At 40.0% G+C, this 18,502-nt stretch overlaps 1 protein-coding gene across 1 annotated transcript; it reads right to left on the bottom strand.

Moving 5' to 3' along the window:
- Window positions 1-219: 219 nt before the first annotated feature.
- LOC122966743 (polycomb protein suz12-B-like) lies at window positions 220-17,642 on the bottom strand. Its single transcript, XM_044331064.1, has 16 exons — window positions 16,965-17,642; window positions 16,182-16,228; window positions 15,987-16,051; window positions 11,649-11,717; window positions 11,135-11,184; window positions 10,949-11,034; window positions 10,527-10,773; window positions 8,190-8,292; window positions 7,955-8,060; window positions 6,196-6,370; window positions 5,912-6,000; window positions 4,832-4,975; window positions 2,273-2,430; window positions 1,949-2,147; window positions 1,037-1,116; window positions 220-767 (listed from the first exon to the last, which is right to left on the bottom strand). The coding sequence occupies exons 1-16, from the start codon at window positions 17,134-17,136 to the stop codon at window positions 338-340; spliced, it is 2,220 nt and encodes a 739-aa protein (XP_044186999.1). The 5' UTR covers window positions 17,137-17,642; the 3' UTR covers window positions 220-337.
- Between the last annotated feature and the right edge of the window lie 860 nt (window positions 17,643-18,502).

The raw sequence follows: 18,502 nt of genomic DNA, 5'->3' as shown, positions 1-18,502 counted from the left end.
AAAATAATGATTTCATAGCTTCAAGTTTTCTGAATGTCTGACTCCCCCCCCCCCCCCCCAAGTTATAAAATGCTTCTGAAGTGTCTCTTCAATGTAAAAATGTGAAAAAAAAAACACCTTCCATAATTAAAAGTTTGTCTAGTTTACGATGTTACCTGCCTTTGAAAACATCATCCCTGCAGTAACCTGTGTGTGTGTGTGTGTTTTGTTTGTTGATTCTGGCCTTTGCCATCTGCCTTTTTTTTTTTTTTTTTTTTTTTTTTTTTTTCCAAAACCCAACGTCCTGTTTGGGATCTTTGTGGCTCTCCGGTTTAACTTCTGCCAAAAACAGCAACTCTCAGTCTGAATCCGGACTGGAGAGTTTCTGCTCCCGCTGGTTTCCATTCTCCAGGCAGCCGCCGCCTCCGCCGCTAGTCTCATCGCTACAGGGTTTATACTCAGACGGATCGGGATCGGGATCGGGATCCGGCTCCGGCTGGGACTCCACGGCCGTCTCCCAGTCCTCCTCTTCCTCCTCTTCCTCGTCCTCTACCTCCTCCTCAACCCCCCCCACCCCTCTGTCTTTGCTTCTCTGAGCGGCCTGGTTCTGGATGAGGCGGAGTCCCGCCATGGCCCGGTCGATGGTCGTCGTGCTGATCAGGTTGAAGTCGTGCATGCTGATCAGGTGAAGCAGGAAGTTGCGGCAGAGGTTGTGCTGGACGATGTAGGCGCCGTGGTGCTCGGCGAACACCAGGCAGGCCTTGTTCATCTGGTTGTCGGCTATGAAGCTGGAAGGAGGACAGACAGAGTTAATACGATGGTTGAAACTTGTCTCTAAATACACCATTTAATGTGTTTACATGCTCAGAAGAGACCAGTTGACTGTGAGAAATCAGCTGTGTCTTATATAAACTGTAAAACCTCAGTTTACACATGAGATATTATTTTTTAGAAGAATTAGGCCAAAACAAACTGAGAGTTTTAAATAAGTCAACAATCGTGCAGCGCCCGAGGCTTTAAGCGGCTTTTGCGCACACACACACACACACACACACACCCGTGCTTCATGACGTGCAGGTTCCACAGCTTCATGATCTCCTTCTCGCCCTCGTTGACGTCAGTGAACTCCTCGATTTGCTGCAGTGAGAGCAGAGCAGTCAGACAAGATGTGGGTGATATTTATTCCAAGTCAATACAAGTGAAGAGGAATATTATTACTTAATTATATTATTAGTTTTCCCAAAGTAATTGACTGAAAAACGCAGTGAAGCGTCTGTGGCTGCAGCTTCCAGAGTAATATCACAGGAACGAATCTAGAGTCTCTGAGAAAGCTGAGGCACGATTTAAATTCACCGTTGTTGTTGTTTTTATTGATAGTGCAAGATAAGTGATTAACACGGAAACCACGCAGGAGAAGGCAAGAGGAAGAAGCGACAAAACAGGCAAGAGAATAAAAAGTCACATCAACAAAAAGAAAAAAGAAATGGTTTCATACTTTTTCTTATTGTACTATGCACACGTGTGTGTGTGTGTGAGGCAATAGAAGGGAGAGAGAGCAACGATGGGCGGATAAAACAAACAACAAAACAAAGCTCCATGGACGTATTAAACACTGGATGAGGATCCAAACATGGCGTCTCTCTCACATGAAAATCTTTATTGAGCTCTTGGTGGATTGTAACTATATACCGAACATGTGATCATTCAAATAGCAATTTTTTTGAATGTGAGGAGTGTTTCTTCTTCTCTTTCTGGGTGCAACAGCATCATGTGACCTGTGGTTTATTTTATGCTTTATGTTATTTGGTGCTGACAGATTAAAGGGGTGCTCCGGATATGCAGTATTTGGGGGACCTGTGAGATAACCTCCCTCACTCACCTTCCCAACTTTTCCTGAAACAGACATTCATACCCGCAACTGTCTGTTTCCACATGCTTAGCAGGACTCCCCCACGAAGAGTAAACTGACCTTTACGGTCTTCTCTTTGAGCCAGTCGGGGTCCCTCTCATCCTCGCTGTCCACCTCCATCTCCTGAGGCCGCAGCGGCACGCAGCTGTCACTGTGGAAGTAGAGGCGGTTGTGTCCGCTGATGTACGGCCTCTGCTGCTCCGGATCACCGTCCTCCGACTCCAGAAACTCAGACAGACTCGGCTTTGTCCTTTTAGGTCTGGACGGAGAACAGAGACGGGACAGCGGGTTAAATCCTCAGATATTCTTGGCATCCTTGTTAGGAAATAAGGCTCGTAGAGAAGCTAAATGATGAAAATAGAGAGTAAATGTTTCAGTCAGTACCTGCAGACCAGAATGTGAGTAACAGCGGTTCTTTTGACGGGGCCGTTCCTGCTGAAAGCGAAGCCCGGCTGGCTGTGGATGTCCTGAGGGTTTCCTGCATATGAACCATCGTAACTCTCGTTGATAGACACCTCGATCTTCGCTCCTTTAGCATGCGGCTGCCAGAGGTCACAAAGAGGTGTGTGTAAATAAAAAAACATCAAAACAACATAGTAAACCACAGTGGACTCCAGACTGGATTATTAATGCCATGTCAATTATTTTCCTTTATTAAATCGATCAGTTGTTTGGTCTATAAAATGTCAAAAAATGGTGAAAAATGTTGATAATTGTTTCCTGAAGTCAAAGGTGACGTCTTCAAATGTCAAATTCTGTTCATTTAAGAAACAGTAACCAGACAATTGGGACTTTTTTCCTTAAAAAACATAAATAAAAAGATTAATTGATTATCAAAATGATTATTTTTCTGTCCGTTTATTAATTATTATAACTAATAACTGCAGTATTTGAACATACATCCTCAAATATTGATGAAGAACACGGTGACGATCAGTAGGGATCGGATGATAAGAAATTTTTACAAATGTATAACTGGACAAAATAATGGATTTTTTTTTTTTTTTTTAAATATTTTAATTGAAAACACAATTTATATTCAATAAATTCATATTTGGATGCGACTATGTTCACATTCTGTAGCGTTTATTTGCATGAGAGGGAGAAATAAAGCTCTAGTCAGACAACTAGAAGAAAAAATGTTGTAAAACACCTCAGATTAAAGCTTTGTAATCTGAACAGATGTGGATACTGTTATGGAGTTTTCCATCTTTAGGGGTTACAGGTTGGAGTGACATCGGGTCAAGACGACACCTTGAGGTCACGCTGTAATTCTTAATCTCTCCTCGAGACGTCAGCTGGTCTGTGATGTTTTGGTGAAAGCAGAAACCTCTCTGATAAAGAGTATATCAGCAGTGCCATGGTAGGCCAAGACAACAAAGATAGGTGGAAAGTGTAGCCAAATAGAAACTAGTGAACCGATTAGACTGATTTTTCATATCGTAGGCCGAGTTAAACACTCAGACTGTCAGAGGGCAGAACGGGAAGAGACAGCATCCGAGTTACACCAACTTGGATGTTCGCTGTTTTCGGTTCTGCTTCATCAAGTAACTTACAATAAACATTCTCAGCATTAAGACATCGAAGGCTCGTGTGTGCTTCTCTCCACTGAAGTGTTGACCATCGCTTAGAAATATCCACCAACAGTTATAACCTGTCATGACTCAAGACTTTCGCCGCCTCTGTAACATTTTTAAAAATCACTCAAACTTCTCATCATTTCACACCTTTGTTATCAACGTCTAAGGATAGAGGATGTTGTGTTGCTGTGCAGTTGAATGTAGGGACGCCGCGGTGAGGAAACTTCCCCACTGGTTAATTAACTTGTCACAACACCGGTGTTACCAGTTAGACCAGACATTTCACAAGATAAGATGGTGCTCAATATCTGTAGAGAGCTTACTTTGATCTTTAACGTTAGATTTTTAGTTTAGCTCTTCCCCTTATTTAAGAGTTAGTGACGGCGGGCGTCAGGCTGTTGCCAGCGGGTCGCCCTCTGCGTACAGCCGGGCTGCGGCGCACACAGACGCAGGGACGAGCTGGCGGACGACCAGCTGGTTAGAACCAGTACCGGAGCAACCCGCCTGTCATCCGGAGAGAGAGCAGGCTTAACAGGCAGAGAGCGGGAGAGTTTCTGCAGAAAAAACAAGCACCGAGATCCAGGGAGACATGAGAGCAGCTGCTCGCTAACAGCGACGTGTGTTTACAGCAGAGAGCAGGAGGGAGGACAGACGTCTCACTCTGCTGCAGACTCACAGACACTTTCAGGTTATGATAGTAGCGTCTGTCGTCAAAGTTTTGATAACACACTTAATATTTTTTCTTTTATTTGATGAATGTGGGCACTGATACTTTCTATTTAAAAAAAAAAAGATGGTGGTCAAGTAATGTAATCAGTGTATGTTTTTTTATTTAAATCTTTTATCTTATTATATTTCTTGTGTAGTATGTTAGTATATTATTTCATTTTTGTATCTTACATCGCCTGCTTACTTTGTAAATACACATTTTAATCTTGATTCATGTATAGGTGCTGTAAGTGCATCATTATTTATATTATTATTACTAAGGAATTGAGAAATTAATGCAGATGGATGGTTTGTTTGGCTTTTACATTTATTTATACTTATACTAAATACTTACTGATTTCATCATCTTGTCAATAATCAATTATTAATATAGACACTATTATATATAGCTAAATGCAAGTTATCTGAGACTTTACTTCATTTATGCAGGTTTTGTTTTGCCATTTGTCTCGGTCTTTTATCCTTATATAGTCAACACACCAATATTTAGCTTTTAAGAAGTCGGTTATTTTACAGTCAGCAAATTTCACATGAGCTACTTTTTCAGTTTCTATTTCTTTTAAACTTTTAGTTTTACTTTGACTCAGTAGTTTTCTTAATTTGTCAGGATATTTCCGGTGTAAGTCCGTCTCACCACGTAGTTGAAGATGAAGCGGGAGTGGGACAGTTTGAGGTGTTTGACCAGACTGTAGAGCTTCCTGCAGTTGAGGGTACACCAGGGACAGTGGAGGTCGTCTCTGGCCTCCGTCTGCTGCCGAGTGTTGTGGTTGTACTGGAACTGGACAGAAAAACACAGACGATGGATGTGAGAGAGAGAGAGAGAGAGAGAGAGAGACAAAAACGCCTACTGAACCCTGAGCAGAGACGGAGGCAAACTCATATTAGAAACTGAATTTTTCCGCTCTTGGTCACAGACATAAAAGTGTTTGTTTCTCTACGTTATAAACATATAAACTATTTTTAATCAAGGTTTCCAGTTTGACTTTGGACACATGAAGCTACAGCTGTTGGGGGAAATGCATAAAATTGGGTTGACCACAGCAGGAAAAGCACAGGTGTAACTACTAACAGGAACTAACAGGTTCATTCGGCCAGTTCAAGGGCCCTGGCGCTAATAGCTCACTGGTAAGGCTCCATAACATCATCTTTTCAGCCAGCAGCTGTCCTCTCAGCTCAGCTGGTGGTGAGGACACTAGCTGTGCTAACACTGGTGCAGTGGATGGAACTGATGTCTCGCCTCTGGTCTCGCCTCTGGTGTGAATTAGTGTTAAAACTCGGCTTCATTCATGCCGAGTTTGATTACATAACGCTGCAGCCTCATGTGAATCCAAGGACAACCCCGATATTTCCATAATTTCAGGACGCAAAGTGGAACAATGACAGATAAGTGACGTGATAATGTTTTGTTAAGATGATAAATAAGAAGATGTGGGTCATAAAACTTTTTGTCTATTATTATATTATTATTACATATGTGAGCGGACAAAAATGACATGTGGAGTTCCCCAAGGCTCCGTTCTGGGTCCTCTTCTGTTCAATATCTACATGCTACCACTAGCTCAGATTATGGAAAACGACAAAATATGTTACCTCTCGAATGATCTGATTCCTGGTGATTTGTAGTTATAACGATGATAAGTCTGTGATAAGGTCAAATGCAGACTCTCAAATGCAGATCAAGGAATGCTACGTGGATGTCAAGTGAGACTCTAACCTGGTAGAAGATCCTAAGTTTCTGTCGTGGCTCGGCCGAGATTAGTTCTCTTCTAGTTTGAACGTCAGCGTTGATGGATTCTTTAACAGCTGCAGCAGCACAAAGGAGAAAGACAAAGAGTTTTAAATGGAACCATATGATTCACTTTTAACAGAGCAGATGAAAAGTTTCACCACTGTCTGATTAACTATAATTATTTATATGAAAAGAAACAGATTTCTTGCTATAAAATCTAAATCATTACATGTGCCGCTGGTTTTTGAGTGACTTTGTCTTTTGCTCACCCAGTGTGTGTGTGGCTCTCAGGGTGCTGGGTCTGGGGTCCTGGTTGGTCTCAGAGTTGCGGGTGGCCAGAGGTTTAGCTACAGGTGCAGTGGAGCGATCAGAGGAGTCACTGGTCCAGCGCAGGGTGAACTGCAGCGTGGGACCCTGAGAGAAACTCTCAAATGGAGGCAGGCGCTACAGAAGGAGAGCAGATGGTTTCACTACGCCTGCTTTAAAATGATAAATCTGGTCATATTGTATTGTCTGTGTATCCAAAGAGCTTCATTGTTGTCCAAAAACTATTAAAAACACATCAATGAGTCACACCATCCCACTGGGTGACATGTTCTTTCATCACCATGAACACACACACACACACACACACACTGCGGTTTATTTTAACTCAATCCCACACACACACACACACACACACACACCATCCTGCTGCCAGAAGTACTGACTAGAGAACCAAATGTTGATTCATCCACCGCTGAAAATAGTCCCCAAGAAATGCACTATTTCCTCCTGTTTGAATGATGTTTGCTAAAAACTACAATGTGCAGCTATTTTAACAAATTACTGAGCCTTTTTTTAAAAAATGAGACTATATATATTTGAGGCAGAATTTTAAAGATGAGATTTTCAGAGGGAAACAATGGGCTTGGAGCTGAAAGCCACAGACAGGGTCTGGAAGTTAGAAACTTCTGGGAGACAAAATAACACATTGTTTACTTTGGTCTTTTCATGCAAATGTGTTGACATGAACAAGAACATTGAATATCAGTAGGCTTATCCTAACTTTTAACATGACTATTAACCAGGTTAACTCCAGATTGACTCTTTTCAGAGGAGTCCCAAAACCATACTGAAACATCTGTGTTTACAATCCAAAAATGAACATTAACTCTTACAAATGTAAAGTTTTTTACATCCCTGGTAAATGTATTTGTGTGATAAAACATAGAGAGAGACACCATGACGGTGACAACATAACATTTACATTAAAAGGCCCTGAAAACATATTTTCTCAGTCAGATTTCTTACTATCAGACATGGGGTCCTACATTAACACACTATTTTCTGCCAGAGTTAAAACAGTTTTGGTTATTTTTGCATTCCTGTTCTTGATATTGCTTTTCTCACTGATCTGAGGTGGATTTAGCAGCATTTTAATCTAAATTTGATACTAAACTACTGTTTGTTTATTAAAGAATATTTAACGGTACAGAGAAAGACTTAAACCCAAGTTTTCATGGACTTTGAATATTACAGGAGACATTTCAAGCTGAAACATTTTACTTAATTTAATTTTATTTAATTCTATATTATATAAAACATTACGATCGCTCTAGCAGTATTGGTTTCTCTTATCTTAATGAGGCAGATGGAGGACGGTAAGATTCAACCAACTAACAGTGAGTTTAAAGGTAGGATCATGTTTTTATATGTTCACAGGGTCACTAAATTTTTGTTCTATGAGTGTAAAAAAAGACTCTTTCCTGTTTATGTCAGTCAACTTGATCTGATGGCTTTTTTTGTTACGGTTGACCTCAGCCTGTGAAGATGAGTCAGATTGTTCAATGAACAGGTTGAGATACAATCTTGTATCGCACAAAATTAAATCTTTGATGTGCACGAAACAATACAAACACACGGACTGAACCATAAGGTACACGTTAATTTAGACGTGTGGAAATATCTTCAGTGTGAAGCTTTGCTGGATCAACATTAATGCTTCCTCCCTCAAATTGCTTTTACAAGTTTCTCTCTCGCACAAACCTTTCCGTCCAGGATGGTCTCCCAGGTCGCCCTTTTCTTATTGACGGGACACTCCTCCATCTCTTGCATAGACACCTCATATTCCCCATCTAACAACTGCAGACGTCTGCACAAAAAGCACACGACAACAGTTTTTCACTTGCTGCAAAAGAGATTATAACAACACTTTTTCCTGTTTGTAAGAAGGTGACAGTTTGTGTCAATATGTGTGTGTGTGTGTGTGTGTGCTTTTCACCTGTTTTTATCAAAGACAGTCATCTGAGCCACAAATGTGGTTTCTCCCTCCTCCCTGAGAGAGGAGCTCCTCCTCTTCCTGTTTATAACTTCCTCTGTAAAATCTGAAACAGACACACAGTGACATGTACCCCTTTCTCTGCCACACAAGGCTGAAGATGAAGGTCAGGATCAGAAAATTTGATTTATGTATCCTCGGTGATCACAAACAACCAGATACCAGTGTGGTGATCACATTCTGATATCCCCCAATCAAGGAAAAAAGATACTTGATTCTTTTTTTTGTAGTGTAATTCTTGATATGATGAAAAATTGTCATATGATTTATCGTACTAGCCCAAATGTAAGACGATATTTTACTCTGGAAATCACACTTGAAAAGGTGGGGTCATCTTATATTTGAGGACGAGACAATTACGTGTTCACATGATCAGAAATCCTCTCTGAATGGAGAGAGTATCACTGCGACACCGGCTTCAATAAGGTGTGTTGCATTATGGGTTGTTTCTAGCATTAATGTTGCTAGGATAGTGAGTGTATTTAAGTGAGTCAGCTGTAAAAGTGTTTGGTTAGCTCAGTTTAACCTGAAGGACTCTCTGAAGGTTTGTAACATCTTCATAACAGGACTGCTCTTGTTAAGGTCTTCAATGACATTCACTTAAACACTGACAATGGCAGAATTACACTATTAGTATTACTGGATCTGCATTTGACACGGTTGACCACAACATATTACTAGACAGACTGGAAAACTGGGTGGGACCTTCTGGCACAGTACTGAGCTGGTTTGAATCCTACTTAAAGGACAGGGACTATTTTGTGTCTATAGGTAATTACACATCTGAGCGGAGTTCCCCAAGGCTCCATTCTAGGGCCTCTTCTGTTCAATATCTACAATGTTCCCACTGGCTCAGATAATGGACAACAACAAAATATGTTACCACAGTTATGCAGATGACACACAAATTTACATAACCGTATCACCAGGGGACTATGGTCCAATACAAGCGATATGAGTAAGTGCATTGAACAAATCAACGACTGGATGTGCCAGAATTTTATTCAATTAAACAAAGACAAAACTGAAGTCATTGTTTTTGGGGCCAAGGAAGAGTGTTTAAGAGTCAGCACTCAGCTTCAATCGATAATGTTAAAAACTAAAAACTAAGCCAGAAATCTTGGTGTAGTCATGGACTCAGACCTGAATTTCAACAGCCACATTAAGACAATTACAAAGTCAGCCTACTATCACCTAAAGAATATATCAAGAATTAAAGGACTTATGTTTCAGCAGGATTTGGAAAAACTTGACTACTGTAACGCTGTCTTCACAGGTCTCCCTAAAAAATCAATCAGACAGCTGCAGCTGATTCAGACGCTGCTGCTCGAGTCCTCACTAAGACCAAGAAAGTGGATCATATCACTCCAGTTCTTAGATTTTTACACTGGTTTCCTGTCTGTCAAAGAATTGATTTTAAGATACTGCTGTTGGTTTACAAAGCACTGAATGGTTTAGGGCCGAAATACATTTCTGATCTGCTGCTCCATTATGAACCATCCAGACCTCTCAGGTGGTCTGGGACAGGTCTGCTTTCTGTCCACAGAGTAAAAACTAAACCTGTTCAGTTTTTATGCTCCACGTATCTGGAACAAACTCCCAGAAAACTGCAACTCTTCTTTTATGTCACAGCTGAAGACTTTTCTGTTTGCTGTTGCCTTTTATTAAACCAAATTTGAGGGTTATTCTCCTGTTTTATCCGTCTTATTCCTCTTTAGCTTCTTTTGGTTTCCAAATTTAACACTTGTATTGTACAATTGTATTTAAATGTCTTTTTACTTGTGTTGCTTTTATATTCTGTTTTGATGCCTTTTATGCTCTATGTAAAGCACTTTGAATTGCCTTGCTGTTGAAATGTGCTATACAAATAAACTTGCCTTGCCTTTTTCTGTGACGGAGGAAAAAAATGAAAATGACATCTTTAAGGTCCAAATCGCCTGTCAAGCAGCCAAGGATTACTGTTGTCACAGAGGACGAGGAGCTCAAACAGTCTGAAAAATGTCAACTGCCGAAGAAAATTATTTTGACTGCTTCCAAAAGCCTGACAAGAGAGAGTTCGAGTGTGTGACTGATGGACAAGATGCACAAATGTGGGATTTATGTTCTGTTTTCATGGGAGTATTTCAAATTACAACAGAGGATGAGGACTCTCTTCACCTTGGATTAACAGTATCTCTGGGAAACTTTCACATTCCCAGATCCCAGACATACACTGATATGTATAATATGTACAGAAATAACAGTAAAAACTACAAAAATAAGACCCAAGTACAACAGTACCTCTGTTGTGGTGAGTCTCTCCGTTGGCCAGGCCGTTGATCTGCGCTCGGGGGTATCCGGGCCTCGATACTCTGAAGAGCAGCGAGTAAGACTTGACCATGTGAGAGTTGCTGGGTTCAAACTCGCTACTGGGAACCAGCAGGGAGGGGAAGGATCCTGGCTTGGCCTGGCCTCCGGCGCTTGTGTCTGGGTTCAGAGGAACCTGCTTTTTCCCTGTAGGGACCTGCTTTACTGGGCAGCTCACATCCTGGACAGGACACAGGAAAAAGGGCTTGTTTATAGTTCTGATGTTCCACTAATTAACCTTCATAAAGCAGAAAATAGCACGACGACATCACTGGTGTTGTGTGCAAACTTCACAAAGTCCACTTTTCAGTAGCTAAGGCTCCTGTTTGTTACTTGTTGATAAGACATGCACACACCTTCCTTTTCTTGTGGCAAACTTTGACCAGCAGCACCTCCAGAGAAACAGAGTTCTGCTCATTCTCACTGTCCTGAGATGGCTTCCCTAAGAGCACAATAATACATAACCAGACAAAGGACGTGAAGTCAGTGGAAATGCCAAATCTGACAAAAGCTAAAAGGAAGTCTGAGAGGGACAAACTTACCAGCTTTATGAAAGAAGCCAGTAAAGGTGAGCTGCAGATTAGAGGCCAAGCTGGAGAGAAAAAGCAGAAGAAACTTATTACTTTTCCATTAAATATTAATAGGTGATGTTATGTTTGATCAAATATGCACTAGACAGGAAGTTCACATGGTCTGAGAATGGTCATGGTCACAGAAGAAATTAATCATTTATCCACTTCTGAATCAAGTTTTAAGTCAGGAAGTTGCATGATTAAGACAGGAAACTGGTTTATTCATTCATTTACTGATACACATGGACAGTCTAATTACGTATACACTCCCAACAATAGATAGGATATGGGACTGATATGTTGGAAAGTACTGACTGAGGCCAGCATGTCCCCGCTGACATCTTCAGGTCTTCTATATTTGGGAAATATGCTTATCTTGATAATTTGATAACAGAACATTGAGTCATATTTGGAGCACTGGGGAGTTTTGGCAGAGACAAGTGCTTTCTAGAAACTTAACAGAGACCGGAGAGAGAATGTTTACCTGTGAGTCTCCTGTTCGCCTCTCATTTTTTCCACTTTGAACAGCAGATTATCAACCTTCGAGCTTTTCCTGTACATGCAGACGAACAGCAGGTGTTAGTGACCTCACCACCACCACCACCACCCAAAAATGACAAAACTACAGGCAGAATAACACATCACCGAAACACAGGAACATTTTTTTTTATCTAGAGAAACTTCAGAGCACTTTTTCTGGACATAGATTGACTCCATTGACAAAGTCTATTAAACAAATATTTGCTTTTGATGGTCACCTTTTCCCCACTAACTCAACTGTAATGTACTTCAGGCTGTGTTCATACAAATACAGACACATCACTCAACAAAAGATGCTTTAAATACTCTGTAACATAAACACAGTATAATTTGAAACATACATAACTGAGTTCTGGTACAAAACTGAAACAAACAAATATTAAAAAGGCCATAAGAATCAACAATGACGCACCAGACAGTCAGCGGTCTGTGAACGTTGTAGCAGTTATATGAGTTTTAGTCAATATTTGCTGATAATCAAAACAGCAGTGAGTAGTGGAGATGCTGTTGTAAACTTAACTTAAATCTTTTCACCGCTTTTAAATGTTGGCAGAGAGTCCAGAATCGTTTCCATTTGGATTCAGCCACAAAAAGCCGCGTGAAATATGTGTTTATTAGTCATTAGTAACATAACCTGACCCACACTGGATTTTTGAGGCTGATATCATTTTTTGAGAGTTTAAAAAAATCTGATAGTAAAGCATAGACAAAACATCCTGATACGGCTCCATTCGATTTGTTTAAGAAAAAAAACAACATTGTGACCGGGTTACATACAGAGCAGGATGTTTTACAGTGTAAAATTCATCTGTGTAACGGTGACACAGTTTCTAAATTACTTTATACCTATTGCGTAGTTTCTTTACTGCATTTTTTTGTTACTTATCAGCCAACATATATACAGATTAGGGCTGTAACTAACTGTTATTTTTGTTATCGATTAATATTTTAGTCTACAATATGTTTACTTAGGTTTTGGGAAATTGTGATGACATTTTTCAATTATTATTTGACATTTTGTAAAGTATTCTTTTATCCAATCACACGTCAAGAACCCCAAAATACTCTTTTCATAGACAGTACTGTGCAAAAGTTTTAGGCACCCTAGATGTTTAGATTCTTATCCATTATGCAATACCATCAGGGAGGTGTCTGATCAGTCCAAAATGTATTCATGACATGACAATGACCCCAAGCATACAGCTAGAGTCATAAAGAACTACCGAGTCCTGCAACATGGTTGGATGGTGTGGTTTGGCCCCCACAGAGTCCTGATCTCAACATCATGGAGTCGATCTGGGATTAACATGAAGAAGCACTTGAGATGGCCTAAATAATAAATCCACAGAAGAACATTCTTTCTCCAGGATGGTTACAACAACCTGCCCGCAAGTTACCATGAAAAACTGCGTTAAAGTGAACCGAGGAGAACTGCTACTGTTTACTCAACTTTGTAAGAAGTTAATTGATAAATTAAAACAATTTATAGCAATATTTTTGAGAGCATTCTCACTTTACTTTTAGTGCCTAAAACTTTTGCACAGTACTGTCCGACAAAAGCATCAAACAGTCGCATTTGACAGTGAAATTTTGGCATTTTTTTCTGGAACACTGAAATTATTCGATTGTGTGATTAATTTTCTGATGATCTGATGTTATATCTTACACTACACTGTAACTTTTATTCTCCTGTTTTATCTCTTATACTTGAGTTTCTTTTTATTTCCAAATTTAAACACTTTTTAAATTGTATTTAAATGTCTTTTTACGGTGCTTTTATATTCTGTCTTGATGCCTTTCATGCTCTATGTAAAGCGCTTTGAATTGCCTTGTTGTTGAAATGTGATATACATATAAACTTGATATATTTGGTATATGAGCCTGGCCATTTTATCTCTAATCTGTACTGTTCAGCTGCTGTTGGTATAGGTACAGGTGTGCAGGTGTTTTGTTTACTTGCTGCACAGAGCTGTTGATTCAAATCGGCTTCAGTGAGATGTTTTGTGTGCCGCGTTTAAAAAAATAAAATCAGATGCTACCACAGCCAACCGGCTCAAACCAGCGGGTCGGGTACTAGAGTGCATCATTAATACAGAGTTTGGTGAGCGCACATAAATCCCAGCGCAACTCTGCCCCAACTTCAACCTGAGCGCACGTCTAATGAGCCACAGTAAGTGAAAACACCTGTGAGGCTGTGCAAAGCGGCACAGAATGAAAAAAAAAAAACAAAAAAAAAAAAAACAAAGCCATCAGTAAGTGCGGCCTCCTTTTTCATTTTAATGAAACCACCGTGTTGGCTCATAAAGCCGGGGTCACTCTGGCTCAACTTTTACTGCAATACAAGGCAACAGCATCCAGCAACGCACTACACTGACCAAATATGTGCACTCGCTCACTCCTGGTAGATTACTCTGTAACGTGAGCACCATTATTCTACTGTTGGAAATGATTGTACACAGTTACACACAAAAAAAAACACCTAAAAGATTTGCGATCCAGCTCAGATAGGATGGGTTATGGACCCATTTTTTTTTTTTAAAAAAAAGGCACTTTCAAGAAGGCAACAGAAGAGAGAAGCTCTGTTTTGTTTGCACAGAGCTTTATAAAGAGGCGCACTATATCACGACCGTGGCGTGGAACGCCTCGCACGAACACTAAACCAGTTTGATTTTCAGTAACGAGTCAAAACAAGTCCAGAAAATTAACAGCATTTGATTTAATTTATGAAACCTCCTGTCTGTTTCCTAGTTTCTGCTTTGTTTTTCTTTTTTTCAGTTTTTCATGCTCTGTGAATGATTAATACAGAACTGTGGAGTGGCCCCGTGTGGAGCGTATTCATATCGAATCACAAGCAGTGTTTCATGTGACCGAAGTGTTCACGAGTGCAAGCAGAAAGTGAAACTGAGCCGAGTGGCAGAGACGCGTCACCTGGTTCACTACATCCACTTCAAATCAGGAATAACACACACACTAATCTAACGGCAGCCATTTTAAGTCCCTGACCAAGTCCAGAGAAATGAACACAACTTACTGAACCTCAATGAAGAGAAGCAGCAGTCTGATGAGTCAATGTCCAAAAAATAGATTGAAAAAAACAAAAAACAAAAAACTATTTAACCCGAAACATGAGCTTGTTTCAGATTCAGATAACAATTATTCTGAACATGCCAACATAATTCATCTCTATATCTTTTAAGTTTTAATTGATCGTAGAGAGGATAAGATATAATGAGAAAATATAAATGACGAATCAAAGAAAATTGGTTTCAAAAGACTTAACTTGTTAATGTAATCTTTAAAATATTACATGAACTTGTGCTGTAATACAATAGGAATTACATATCCGTAGATTACTAAATGAAATACTGTAAGAATTTCTTTAAACGCAGAAGAACTTTTCTTTTGCACATAAATATGTTTTTGGACAACGAGAACAACAAAACAAACATAAACAAACAGCTGCCAGCTTGTCTTTCACATCGGAGGTAATCTTTCGATACCAGTGACAACATGATACTTGCGGTTTGGTAATAATCCCAAGACAATACTTTCCTGATAATTATACAATTTTCTACAAAAGTCATAACACAAACAGTTGTGCAAGATCAAACATTTGGTGCCAGCTGTATGCTTTAGATACTCAATAACACAATTTGGTTGCTAATAAAAAGCTAATTATAACCCAATTTTTCAATTTGCATCTGATTGGTGTTAATTGAATTTTCATTGATAAAAATCAGCCATCACAATTATTCAACCCGCCCTTTTAAACGCAGTATAAACTGCATGACCTGCAGAGCTGGCATCAACATTAAAAACCCATGTGATAACACCAGACAAAGTCCCTCCATATATTTTAACACACTCTTTAAGCACAGACTGAACCACAAGCAGTAGCATGTGTACCAGATGGATCTTTTTTTTTGTGTGTGTGTTTCTGTGTGTGCGGCGTCTGTATGCAAAGCAGCCTAACTGAAAACTTCCCTCCTATCTGAGCTCTAACTGATCCAGCCAGCCCCCACCTACAGCAGCCGACACGTCGGTTAACTTTCACTCAAGATAACAGTTGACCTGTTTTCTAAGAGACAAACTATTTAACACAAGCTTTCAATCCGACAGTTATGAAACCTAAAGCAGAAAGAAACAAAGTCACGAGATAAGATCCTTTGACTAAAACACAAGGGTGCCTCAGGAGAGCTGATTTGATTTTCTGAAAAAAACTACTGTAAAACCATCATGAACGGACACAAAACAGCACATGAATGAACAGCACATTTTTTACCTTTTGGTGTTATTCCTTGAGTTTCTGTGGGACATGTAGGTGAGTGTCCTGTGCAAGAATATAGGCTGAAAAGGAGGAGTAGTAAAGTGAGGTTACAGTTCAACTTCAACATGCCAAGAGGGACAGAAAAGTTTGAACTTATCTGAAATGGGAAAGTTGATCATGTGACCATATCAAAGAGAAGGCGACACTCACAGCTATCAAGTTCCTGGTGCGCAGGAACCTGTAGATTTGGGTTGGCTCTGCGAATAAATACAGTTGCATCATCATCACATTACTTTATGTATTATTCATCGTTTAAAATGAAGACTCTGAATCTGACAAACACAGATTGATCAGTCACTTAGTTAATGATCATGTCAACTTTGTTAATAAATCTTCTCAAATGTGAGGATCTGCCTGCACGTCTTTGCTTCACATTTATATACATATATATACACATATTGGGCTGGCAAAGTTTGACGTTTGATGGCATCAATTTGGAGTATTCTTAAGTCATTTTAAGACATTTTATTTGAAACAATCCTTGCTTGTAGTCCAGCTTCCAGTGCTTGGAAGACAGTTAAAACACGTGGTTGAACAGGAACAACAGAACGACTTAATAATCTACCTGTGCCCCAAAAACTTTTACTTCATCTAGTAAGTTCCCCTTGATTGAAATATGCAAAAACAACCAGAAAACATGCAGCTACCAAAAGTTATGCGACAAAAAATGTTAAGTATGACAGCAGTGCAGCACGTACAATTACTAGTAAATCAGCATTAACCATGGCTAAAATTCAAAGTGTACAGTAGTAGCAAGAACATGAGTCGTCTAAGATGATGAAAGTATGCAGTAGGTTAACTCTACAGCTGTAAAATTATGTATTCCTCCAGCTATGCAGCCACTCATCTCACCATTCACATGGCCACTATAAAGCTTCCCTGTGACCTTAATGATATATTTAAACAAACAACTTGCTGGCAGCAGTAACTCACTCTCGAAGGCCTGCAGGAACAACTCGTGGTCGGCTTGAATGAGTTGCATGTTGGGCTTCTTGGCTGCAGCCATCGCATCGGAGGACGACTGATATAACCCGTTAGCTTTCCCCCCGGAGCCAAAACCCACCGGCTGGCTTCCACCTGAAGAGCTCTGCTTATGTGGGGCCATTGCCAAGACAAAATGTCCAAAGAAACTATCCAACCACCAGATGTGAACTGGTGTGAAAAAAAGAGAAACTCCGGTCCTTCCTTTGTCAAAACAAAAGAGCAGCGATTCCAGAAAACAAGCCGCTTAGCAGAAACGGCGTCGAGGCTTCATTTTAAAAGCGGATTACGTGAGTTTCAGTGTTTTATATTTGACATGGGTGTAGCTACGATCTAACGTTGTCGTTTAAGTGCCGGTTTCGCTGCTCGAGAGGCCGGTGAGCAGGCTTGAAATGCGCGAAACAAGAGCGCAGCCTCCGGCAAGCTGACGCGGCTTGGTAGCTAACTGGCTAACTTCCTTAGCCGGCTAGCTCTGCCCGGCGCTCTGACTTCACTAATAAAGAGCTCCAAAGCTTCTGCGAAACGACGACTGCTTAAACACAAAAACTGCATACATCCTCAACGGTTTCGGTACCATAGTTTCACCAAAATTCCATTATTTCTCGCCGAGCGCCGGTTTGCAACTTGGGCTAGCGGTACTATAAAGAGCAACAAAATAAGACGAGTGTCATCCCGTAAGTATTTTCAAAATAAATTCTAATAGCTAGCGTAGTAATCATAGCGACATTAAAGGTGCACTATGTGAGATATGGCCAGAGTTTTACTTAAAAACATTCAAAAATTAACTGAAATTATCAACAGAATATGAAGAAATAACAGTTTTGATGTTATGTTCAAGACGTGAATGTATTGTGTTGCAGAGATATCTACTGAAGTTCGCATGCTAACCAGCTAGCCCCAGCCTGTCTCATAATACCACTTTGTACTTCAAGAGGCAATAGTGAGTCACTGTAGCGTCCAGTCTGCTCTCAGTTCAACATGAGAGGATGAAGTAGCACCTCTTCTATGTTAGATTTATTCAAGCAAACGTTAACTCAACGTTAGCGTTAGTCAAAGTCATAATCACTTAGATGGCTAACTAACAGAGCACTGATAATGCACTGTTGATTCGCCACTAACATACTGAAGTGTAACATAACGGACACCCCAATTTTCTGGTGATATGCTGCCCCCAATTGCTTTGGAGCAGGTGGCCAAATCTCATACAGTGCACCTTTAAAGTGTTACAGCAGACACTTGACATAAATCAAAATGCAAAAAAAGAGACAGAAACAACTGCAATTAAGGTTAAATTATGTACAGTAACTAAATAGACTAACTCAAACCTAAAAAAATAAATAGATTAACTAAAAAAATAGAATAGAGACTAGAGATATAACCATAACAATAATATATTTTTTGCTGAGTATACACTGTTCAATGATGTTAATATGCTATAGTACACTGTACATTAGTGCAAGTCAGGTGGATATTGCTAAGGTAGTAAGGTG

Source organism: Thunnus albacares, chromosome 17 (genome assembly GCF_914725855.1).
Source record: "Thunnus albacares chromosome 17, fThuAlb1.1, whole genome shotgun sequence".
NCBI classification, from domain to species: Eukaryota; Metazoa; Chordata; class Actinopteri; order Scombriformes; family Scombridae; genus Thunnus; species Thunnus albacares.
The sequence above is the reverse complement of the archived record's forward strand: the minus strand, read 5'-3'. Positions and strand labels throughout refer to the sequence as shown.

Bases quoted from the DNA above. Each gene is read 5' to 3' on its own strand.
- LOC122966743 (XM_044331064.1), bottom strand. From the start codon at position 17,136: ATGGCCCCACATAAGCAGAGCTCTTCAGGTGGAAGCCAGCCGGTGGGT. The intron at 11,718-15,986 runs GTAAAAAATGTG...CTGCATGTACAG, and splicing joins TCAAGGAATAACACCAAAAG to GAAAAGCTCGAAGGTTGATA. The intron at 4,976-5,911 runs GTTAGAGTCTCA...TTTTCTGTCCAG, and splicing joins AACTTAGGATCTTCTACCAG to TTCCAGTACAACCACAACAC.